We start from the raw sequence: 10880 nt of genomic DNA on the forward strand, positions 1-10880 counted from the left end.
CCAGGCTCTGACGGACGGCTCAAGCAGCCAGAGCCCCGGTCGCAGGCCGGCTCTTCGCGCGCCCGCAACTCTTTTGCCTTCCCGCCCTTGCCACCCGTCGCCTCCAGACCTCAGCCTGCAGTTTCCCAGTCTTCGCAGCTTAGCTGGTGCGTCTTCCCTGCATGGCGCTCAGAGCGACTAGATCCCGCGCGCTCGATGCAGGACCAGGGGCTGGACCGAACATAGGGTATCTTTGCACTGCACAGAGTGTTTTTATTTGACGCGTAATTATTTTTAGCACTTTTTAATTCACTCATTAACCCAACAACTATTTGTTAAGCAACTGTTATGTGCCAGGAATTGTTCCAGGCACTGGACTTAACAGCAGTTGGGAAAAAGCAGATCCTTCAAAATCCCTGTTGTCATGGGGCGTACACGTGCTTCTCACGTTAACTTTTTGAGATTTGGAGCAGAGACCCAATTTTTTATAGGAATTAAAAATGTGAGATAAATATTATGTTGGGCAGATATGAGAATTATAACCTAAAGCTATTTAATGAATATGCTGAAGGACTCAGGGCTGGAAACTGACAGGGCTCCAGGCTCCAGGTGTAAAAAAGGATCAAATACCTTCCCTCCAAAGCCTGTGTAAAGACGTTTCCTTTTTCCTTTATCCATCAACACTTACCAGAGCCTGTATTCCGTGCTGGGTACTGTGCTAGGTTCTGGAGGTACAAAGAACTCCGAACTGGGCTCTGCTTGCTAGGAGCTTTGAGTCTAGACTGGAAGAGCTAGGAAAACAACCAACACAAATAGAACTCTTAAAGGTGACAGGTGAGAGGAAAGGAAAAGGGATTCATTCTTTGGGGGCACTTCATTGTGATTTTCATCACAATACCTAGATAGCCTCACACAAGGGCCTATTCCTGTGGTTTTCAAACTTCATTATTGAGATCTTTAGGCATAGCAGAAGTGGTTCAGAGGTTCCACAAACATTTATCAATCACATTTTATTTTTAAAGTTTTTCTTTTCTCTATGAGGTATTTCTTAGAATACATAGACATCTGTTTTAAAGAGTAAAAAAAACTGTAGAAGATTTATTAAAAACAGCAGAGCCCTGCCTCCATCATCTCTTCAGCTTTTCAATGCTGTTTCTTTTTGGCATTGTTCTTCCTATCTCTGGCCCTCCTCCAGCTGTGTCCCCTCCCCACACAGGAATCCAAGGAGATGTGCCCATCCAAAGACCATTTACTTCCTCATAGGCTATATTTTGAATATCTGGGACCCTGGAATTCCCTGCCCAGCTTGCTTCCTGGGCCTGAACCAGCTTCTTTCTTGGATTGCTCCTACCAGGGAAGGGAGACCTTGCCGATGGTATGGGCATCCCTAGGCCTGAGGGGTAGCTCAGGGGCAGCTCTTTGCAAGACATGTGAGCACAAGCTGGGGTATCCGCAGGAGCCTAAGGCTCTCTCATAAAGGGCAGAGGCACAGGCAGAGGGAAGTGTGTGTGTGTTGGGGCGGAGAGGGGGGGGGTGGAGGGGGTGGGGGTGGGGGTGTCAGGCAAGAGCCAGGAGCTGGGGGCTGCTATTTTCTAGTGCAGAACTGAGGATTCCAAAAATTTTAATTTAGAACTGGGCCTTCCAGGTCCTTAAGAAGGTATATTTGTAAAGTTAGGAGTTTAGCAGTTATTTTATTTAACAATTAGCTTAATTTATAACATTAAAATATTTAGTATGTGAGTCTCTTATTATAGTCTTGTCCAGCCCCACAAATAATCGGAGCAGATTTGAGGATTTAACTCTTTTCCCTTCCTTCCTTCCTTCCTACCCCTTGCTTATACATCATTCCCATCTCCTGTCTGCCAAATTTAATTAAGCAGTTTTTAGTTTTTGTTAGTTCAATTTTTAGTTCTTACAGCACAGTGACTACATATGCCATTCAGAGTTGAGCCATGTAGAAAACTTTGATTACCCTTTCCTACACAGCTTTTTTCTTTTTCCTGAAATTAATAATTATCTTGTTTTTTCATTTGTTTAGTTTTATATGTATTTATCACAAAATCTGTCGCAAAACCTTCCCCGTGTTGTCTAAATCCCTTCTCAGAATATCTCGAAATAGCAGATATTCTATCAATTTCACCTTCTTGAAGACATCTCTGCAGGAGCCTCTGACCTGCTCCAATCTGAGTGTTTACCCTCTATTCTGATGTACATCTGGCAACCTGGCATCTATCTCCTTTCTCATCCTCCTGGGTATTTTCTTTGTCTCCTTTGTTGGACCTTTTATTTGCCTTATTCCATGTCTTTCTCTTTCTTGATTTATTCTTTATTTTTGGTAGAGACCATCTTCCAGAAGCTTCCTAAGAAAGGAGGTGGTAAATTGTTTTGAAACTGCATGGTTGACACTGCCATTATTCTGCTCTGACACTGGGTGGCAATTGATTTTCTTAGGAATTTTGAAGGCATTGAAACATTACCTTCTAGCTTTCAATCATTGCTTTGGAGAAGTCTGAAGCCTTTTAACTCCTTATCCTGTGACTTTCTCTCTGTCTCTGAATCTCTCCTTGTCTCCAGTGTTCTGAAATGGCAGTGATATATCTTGGTGAGAGGCTATTTGTTGTGTTTGACACTCAGTGCCCCTCACTTCTGGGAAATAATCCTGAATCATTCCATTGATGATTTCTTCCCTTCTATTTTCTCTGTTCTTTCTTTTCTGGAACTCCTATAATTCAGATGATGGATCTGCTGGACTGGGCCTTCTGATTTCTTTTTTTTCTCTTTTCCATCTTTTTACTTGTTTTTCTTGGAGATTTCCTCAATTTTATCTTCCCATTCTTCTACTGAGAGAACTTGTACTGAGCGTTCAATATTTTAAAGATTTTTAATATCGCCTTATTTTTATTCTCTGAATAGTGCTTTTTAAAAAAAAAATCATCTTTGTTTCAGAGTTGCAATAGTGTATATAATCTCTGAAACTATTAATAGTAGGTTTTTTTAAGTTTTCTTCTTTCTGCCTAATCTCATGTTTGTCTAAATTTCTTTTTATGTTGTTTTGGTCTCTTTCATGTTAGATTCTTTTCTTCCTCGGTTGTCTGTTCATATTCGAGAATAGGTTATCAAAAAGCTTATTGGTAGCATTTGTGTTCTGTAGGTCAGGTACATGGGTGGGACTTGTCAGCTACTAGCTTCAATGAAGAGAACCTCTGATGTCAGCATTTTTAGGACTTCCTTCTCAGGGTGGTGAGCAATCTGGCACAACCAATTCCATTTTGCCATATGGTTACCCCACTGCTGCCTTAGGATCCATCCCTCTCTAGTCTAAGTCAGGAACTATTTATCCACATACTTTCCAGTTTCCTAAAGTATTTGGTTCTTATCTCCTGTCCTGTTTCTCAGTCCTTATGGATTTAAGCCTTTACAAAATCCCTTGCTATAGTTTTAGTGTATTTTTAGTAGAGCAAAATTAAATACATGTGTTTAATCTATCATTTTTACCTAGAAACTTTAAATATATTTTAACTTTTTAAAACAGTAGTTCAAAAATATATACACTCAAATGTCCTACATATCAAAGTTTGGGGTTCATGAAACAGGCTTGTTGACATTGAATGATTTTATAACAGAACTATCATGAAGTAGAACTTATAAATGTATTCTAATAAGATATTGCTTTTAACTATTTTAGATAGCAAAGTTCTACAAAAGGCTTTGCTTGGAAAGGGGGTTGACTGTATTTTTTTTTTAAAGTTTACAAACATCTCACCTAAGTGTGGCCCTTGTAACTGTGGTGAAGGTGTTGCTCCTGGCCCAGAGCTGCATGGGAGAGGAGTTTGGAAGAGGGAGCAACCTAGCCCCAAGGAAATGGGAATGAAAGAGGAGACTCACCGCCTGAAAAAAAGAGGAAGGGTTCTTTTCTTTTCTTTTTTTTTTTTAGGCAAGGCAACCCTTGGTTGACCTCACAAATTGCAAGGACCTTGCCATCTTACAATCCCTTATTTTTTGTTTTTTACGCCTACAGCAACTGTCTTCTTAGGTGGTCGCCCATCCAAGTACTAATGAGGCCCAACCCTGCTTAGTTTCTGAGATCAGACGGGATGGGGCTTGTTCAGGGTGGCATGGCTGTAGACAGAGGTTTATTTTCTTACACCCTCCAATACTTTCCTGACTAACTTCCAGTCCCTTGCACTATCTGCCCATAATCCTTCCACGGTCTTAGGCATTATAAAACATTACATTTTTAAAAATAAGCTTTATCAAGGTGTAGTTTACATATAATAAAATTCACCAATTTAAGTGTATAATACAGTGAATTTTCACAGATGTACACAGTTGTGACCACCACCATAATCATGACATAAAACATTTCCTTCACTCAGAAACTTCGTTTGTTCCCTTTTGCAGTCAGTCTCTTCCTCCTTGTCTGGCTCCTGGTATTTACTGATCTGCTTTCTGTCATTATAGTTTTGCCTTTCTAGAATTTCATATAAATGGAATCATACAGTTTGTAGCAGTTTGTGTCTGACTTCTTTCACTTAGAATAATGCTTTTGAAATTATCCATTGTTAAGGGGGGGTGGCGCGGGGCGGGGCAGGGGATGGATTTTCAAATGGCCAACTTCTGTTTGCTTGTTTAATGTTTAACCAGGGTATAGTTCTAGGAGATATTCTGTGCAAAGATATGCTAATGTTAAGGTGTAGTTATCCTGTGCAAAGATATGCTAATGACTAACTCCTGCTTCTGTAAACCTGCTTGCTTGTTTAATGTAATTGTAGGCTTTAAAAGCCACCTCCTCTGAAAGCTCGGGACTGATTCTCTACTGGGGATAGTCAGTCACTGGCCGGCTAATAAAGGCTCACAATTCATCTCAATTGGCTCCGTGGGTCTTAAATTTGATCGTGCCACAACACCATGTTATTGCATGTATCAGTAATTCATTCCTTTTTAATGTGAAGTAGTATATTTCATTGCGTGGACATACTACAATTTGTTTATCCATTTACCAGTTGATAGACATTTAGGTTGTTTACAGGTTTGTGCTATAACAAATAGAATTACTTATGAATATTTGTGTGTAGGTCTTTGTGTGGACATATGTTTTCATTACTTAGGAGTGGAATCACTTTTTTAAAAACTGCCAAACTGTCTACGGCCATGCCATTCTGAACGTGCCCAATCTCATCTGATCTCAGAAGCTAAGCAGGGTTGGGCCTGGTTAGTATTTGGATGGGAGACCACCTTGGAATACCAGATGCTTTAGGCATTTAAAAAAGAAATCTGTAAAAAACTGCAAACTGTTTTCCAAAGCAGCTGTACCATTTTACAGTCTCACCAGTAATATACAAGGGTTTGATTTTCCCAATATCCTCTTCAACACTTGGTATTGTCACTTTTTATTTTCTAACTCTTCCTTGCCAGACTTGGCATCTCTTATGGTTTTAACTTACATTTCCTTAAGAACTAATGATGCTGACAATCTTTTCATGTGTTTATTTACCATTTGTATGTCTTCTTTAGTGATGTGTCTATTCAAATCTTCTACCCCTTTTAAAAACTGGATTATTTTTCTTTTTGATATTGAGTTATAGTAGTTCTTTATATATTCTGGATACAAATCCGTTTTGCAAACAATTTTTTTTCAGTCAGGCTTCCATTTCATTTCCTTTTATGTCTATGTTTGTAAGGGATACTGGATTTTTATTCTTATAATATCTCTGTCTGGCTTTGGTAGCAAGGTCATGCTAATCCCATAAAATGAGAAGTGTTCCCTACCATGCAGTTTTCTGGAAGGTTTGTATAGAATTGTTTTGTATTATTTTTTCTTTAAATGTTTGGCAAAATTCACCAATTAAGCCATCTGGGGCTGGAGTTTTTTTTGAGGGAAAAACTTTTAATTACAAATCCAATTTCTTTAATAGATATAGGGCTTGTTAGGTTTTCTCTTCTTTAGTGAGCTTTGATACATTGTCTTTTAAGGAATTTGTCCACTTAATCCAATTTACCAAATTCTTGACAAAGTTTTTTTCATAATATTCCCTTATTATTCTCACTGCAGTAGGTAGTGATGACACCTATCTCATTACTGTTGTTGACAATTTGTGTCTTCTTTCTGTTTTTCCTGGTAAAATTTGGCTAGAGTTTTGCCAATTTTATTAATCTTTTCAAAGAACCAAGTTTTGATTGCACTGACTTCCTGTTTTTGTTTTATATTTTATTGATTTCTACTCTTATCCTTATTATTTCCTTCTGCTTATTTTGAGTTTCTATTCTAACTTTTCTAAGTTTTTCTTCTTTAGTAGCATCCCACAAATTTTGATATGTCATGTTTTCATTTTCATGCACCTCAAAATAGTTCATAATTTTCCTTATGATTTTTTCTGTGACTCATGGGCTATATAGAAATATGTTTATTATTTATTTATTTATTTATTTATTTTTTAGAAGTATGTTTAATTTACAAATAGTTGGGAATTTCCCAGATCTCTCTCAATTATTGATTTATAGTTTAATTTCATTGTGCTCAGAGAACATATTATATATGATTCTAATCTTAAGTTTACTGATATTTGTTTTACAGCACAGATTATTGTGCCATATGTATTTGGAAATGTGTCCTGCTATTTGTTGAATGAGGTGTTCTATAAATGTCAATTAAATTGAGTTGGTTGATAGAGTTTTCCAAAACCTCTATATCCTGACTTATTTTTTTTCTATTTATACCCAATTCCTGTAAGAAAGTGTTGCTATCTCTAATTATAATTGTGGACTTATCTATTTTTTCTTTCACTTATGTAAGTTTTTTGCTTCGTGTATTTTGAAGCTATGTTAATAGAAGCTACGTTATTCAATGTTATTTATTGACACCTTTATTATTATGGAAAGTCTCTCCCTTTTGATCTTTGCTAATATTTCTTGTTCCAAAATCTGATATTAATATAGCCACTCTAGCTTTGATTAGTATCAGTATGGTTTATCTCTTTACTTCCTTTTATTTTTAACCTATGTGTGTCTTTTTATTTAAAGTTTCTTGTAGATAACACATAGTTGAGTCTTGGGTTTTAATTGACTCTTACAATCTCTATCTTTTAATTGGCTGTTTAGACATTTATGTGTAATCTAATTATCATATGATTGGGTTTAAAAGAAAGCGAAAGAGAGGTAGTGGAGAAGGAGAAAGGGGGAATAAAAGGAAAGGACCCTAGACTGGAAGTCAGGAAGCCAGGCTGAAGTCCTGGCTCTGTACCTCCCAGCCTGTAACTTTAGGTAAATCTCCTAACTCCTCTGAGCCATAACTAGCTTGCACATGTTTATAAGGATGAATAAGTTATTCATAAACTATAACATATGCTGAAATTATTAAGGGATTAAAGGACCATCCTATGCCAGATGTATAGATAGACAGGTATCCATAAACCAGGGTATGAGTACCTCAAAGAGAGCCAGGTCTCACTTGTTTCTGTATTTCCAGCACCTAGTCCTATGCCTGGCACATAGAATGTTACCAGTAAGTGTTTGTTGAGTGAATGAAGCAATGAAAGAATTAACTTTGAGTGAGTGAATGATAGTATAAAAGACAGGTAGGTGTCAGATGACAAGTTATTAAGTGGCTATGGCACTGCTAAGAACCAAACTTACAATGTTTAATTCCTTATCTGTTAAGTGGGACTACTTTTCAGTAGCATAGAAGAATAATTTGCACATATGTATATGAATTTGTACTTACATATTCATTCATACGACAAGTGTTTATTAAATGCCTACTATGTGCCAGGCACAGTTCTAGGTCCTGGGAATACAACGATATCCATTTTAACCATTTGTTTTAAAAAGGCCTCTTGCAATGATGATCACCTTCAGTAAATGAAAGAGCCTTGATATCTGGTGCAAATACATAGTCCCATTAATTACTGATTGGTTCTAATTTTTAAAAAGTTCTCATTGGGAAAAGAACTTTTACTAATTGTTTTTTCTTAATTTTAGCCATTAACATTTAGTTTGGGAGCAAAACGTTTAATGATTTTTGAAAAGCAACAGGTCAAGTTAATATATATTAGATAATAGATAAAAGGCTAGATAATCAAGCAGATAGGTGACAGGGAGTCATTCTTCCAATCGAACTGATGATGTCACTGGAGAAAAGAAGGTCAGTTGGAACTCACTGTCTGGCAGTTACAGGGAGCTGTGGCTAGTCAAAGGTACGCAGGAGCCGCCCCAGAGCCCTTAACCCCAAAGCAGCCAACATCACATGTCCAGGCTTGTGTTCTAGAGACACAAGACATCTTTGTGACTGACAGAGTGACCTAAAATGGAGAAGGACAAGCCTCCACAGTTGGTGACCCCCGCATCAGTGACAGCCATCATCTCGAGGATTGAGGCTGCCCAGCTAACTCGAGCTCAGGAGGTAATCTCTCAGATGAGGAAGTTATCCTTCCATTGGGGTCTGATGTGGAGGTTGGGGGCTGATCCCAGATTTGGGCATGATTCTAGCTGTGGGCCCTTGGGGATCCTGGGATTCTCAACGAGCTGGGTTTACAAACAGATTACGGCAAAATATCCATCTCCTACACTTGGCCTCTGCAAGGGAGCCTAGAGTCAAATAATGTCCCTCCTCTTACCCCCTTCCCAAATCAGAGTTGGGCCCAGGAAGGGAAAAGCCCATGGAAACCCCAGGATGGCCCAAAGACACATAAAGGTGGGTCCTAGCAGGGCAGGAGGGGGGGCCCAGAGCTCATGATTTGGGGTCTGTTCTTGGCAACCTTTCAGAATCCCTCAAGCAGAGCCCTAGGAGCTCAGGAAAATGACCAAAGGCTGGAATCACCAGACTCAAGAACCTCTAGTGTATTTTTTTGTGGGAGACTCTGATCCTGAGGGTTTCTTGGGGCATAATTTTTCCAGTCTGTTTCCTTGGGATCCTTGTGAGGAGAGAAGTCCAAAAGGCCCCAGCAAATTCTGAAATTCTGAAGAAATTTTTGCTATGGATTTTTAGTATCCTTTCCCTGACCTGGTCTTAATAATCAAAATGACAGTGATAAGAGCTACTTATTTTATGTGCTAGGCAGTGTCCTAAGTTTTTGAGAAACATTAATTCATTTAATCTTTACAAAAACCCTGTGACATTGATACTATAATGATCCCCATGTTATAAATAAGAAAACAGAAGCACCAAGACATTAAATGACTTGTCTAAGATCACACTACTAGGACATATCATCTGGCTCCAGAGTTCACACCTCTAAACACTACAATCTGCTGTCTTCCCTGTAGGATATTTCTTCCCAGCTCTCAGACATTTTGGACAATGTCAACTGTGTCATCGACCAATTCCAAGAAGAATTAGGATATGATTTAAAAGAAAAGGCAAAATCTCACCAGATGGAGCAGAAGGGCAAGAACAGATTCATCTTGCTGGAGAAAATAGCCTCCTTCTCCAAAGATGCTAAGACTAAAGAGAAACACTTGTATGAAATTCTCCGCTGGCTGGGTGACTGGGGTGAGTTTGCAGTCTAGGTGCAGTCCTGAGGGCAGGTGTGTTCCCCAGGAGACACTAGTCCCAGCTCTTTCAGTCTCCTTTCCCCACCCTAAGTCAGCGTTCTCTGGGAGGGGAGTGTAGGGAGGGTACCGAGGGAGCAAAAGACGTATCACAGTGAAATATTCTCTCACTCATGTCACAACATATCACCTCCACTCCCCAGACCAGCAAACATGTAATTGTCTAAAACGTAACAGATTGCGACATTAGCTGCCATATGTGATGAAGCTTAAATCACAGGTCCATTATGATATCTCATTTTCTAGAAAGGTGTGAAAAATATTTATTTTTAATTTTTTTACCTTTATTGAGATTTAATTGACAAATGACATTGTGTAAATTTAAAGTTACAATGTGACGATTCAAATACATGTTATGAAATGATTATCACAATGAAGTTACTTAATTCATCCATCATCACACACAGTTACCCTTTTTGTGATGAGAACATTTAAGATCTACTCTCTTAGCAAATTCCAGGTATACAATGCAGTATTGTTAACTACAGTCACCACGCTATACATTAGCTCCTCAGAACTTATTTATCCTACAATTGAATGTTTATACACTTTGACTAATGTCTCCCCATTTACCCCATTTCCCAGCCCCTGGTAACCACCGATCTATTCTGTTTCTCTGAGTTCAACTTTTTAGATTCTACATATAAATAAGATCATACAGTATTTGTCTTTCTCTGTCAGAGTTATTCCATTAGCCTAATACCCTGGAGGTCCATCCATGTTGTTACAAATGGCAAGATTTCCTTCTTTGTTATGACAGAACAATATGTCATTGTATATACCACATTTAAATATTTTTAATTTTCAATTACAGTTGACATTTAATATTGTATTAGTTTCAGGTGTATAGCATAGTGGTTAGACATTTATATAACTTATGAAGTGACTGCTTCACATAAGTCTAGTTCCAACCTGACAACATACATAGTTATTACAATATTACTATTCCCTATGCTGTACTTTACATCCTCATGACTATTTCGTAACTGCCAATTTGTACTTCTTAAGCTCTTCATCTTTTTCACCCAGGCTCCAATCCTCCTCCCATCTGGCAACCATCCGTTTGTTCTCTATTTTGTTTTTTAGATTCCACACATAAGTAAAGTCATATGGTATTTGTCTTTCTCCGACTTATTTCACTAGCATAACACCCACTAGGTCCATCCATGTCGTTACAAATGATAAGATTTTATTCTTTTTTATGGCCAAGAAATATTCCGTTATACCACATTTTATATCTGTTCATTGGTTGACTGACACTTAGGTTGTTTCCATGTCTTGGCTCTTGTGAATAATGCTTCATTGAATGTGGACATACATATATCTCTTAAAGACAGTGATTTCATTTTTTTGGA

At 38.2% G+C, this 10880-nt stretch overlaps 1 protein-coding gene and 2 pseudogenes across 3 annotated transcripts in view; 2 read left to right on the forward strand and 1 right to left on the reverse strand.

The window, feature by feature from the left end:
* Window positions 1-10880, forward strand: part of FAM186B (family with sequence similarity 186 member B) — a 22582-nt gene continuing 11702 nt past the window's right edge. The window contains exons 1-3 of one of the 3 annotated variants that reach the window (XM_036236259.1): window positions 1-226; window positions 8243-8377; window positions 9241-9466. In XM_036236259.1, coding sequence (XP_036092152.1) covers window positions 8282-8377; window positions 9241-9466 — 322 coding nt within the window. In that variant the 5' untranslated portion in view covers window positions 1-226; window positions 8243-8281. Of the gene's footprint in view, window positions 227-7788; window positions 8378-9240; window positions 9467-10880 lie in introns of those variants that run through there. The other 2 variants (XM_016151778.2, XM_016151777.2) reach the window with 2 other exon arrangements.
* On the reverse strand, window positions 3989-4106 carry LOC118614125 (annotated as a pseudogene).
* On the forward strand, window positions 5121-5239 carry LOC118614862 (annotated as a pseudogene).

The sequence above is a fragment of the Rousettus aegyptiacus genome, unplaced genomic scaffold (assembly GCF_014176215.1).
Source record: "Rousettus aegyptiacus isolate mRouAeg1 unplaced genomic scaffold, mRouAeg1.p scaffold_m13_p_2, whole genome shotgun sequence".
Lineage (NCBI taxonomy): Eukaryota > Metazoa > Chordata > Mammalia > Chiroptera > Pteropodidae > Rousettus > Rousettus aegyptiacus.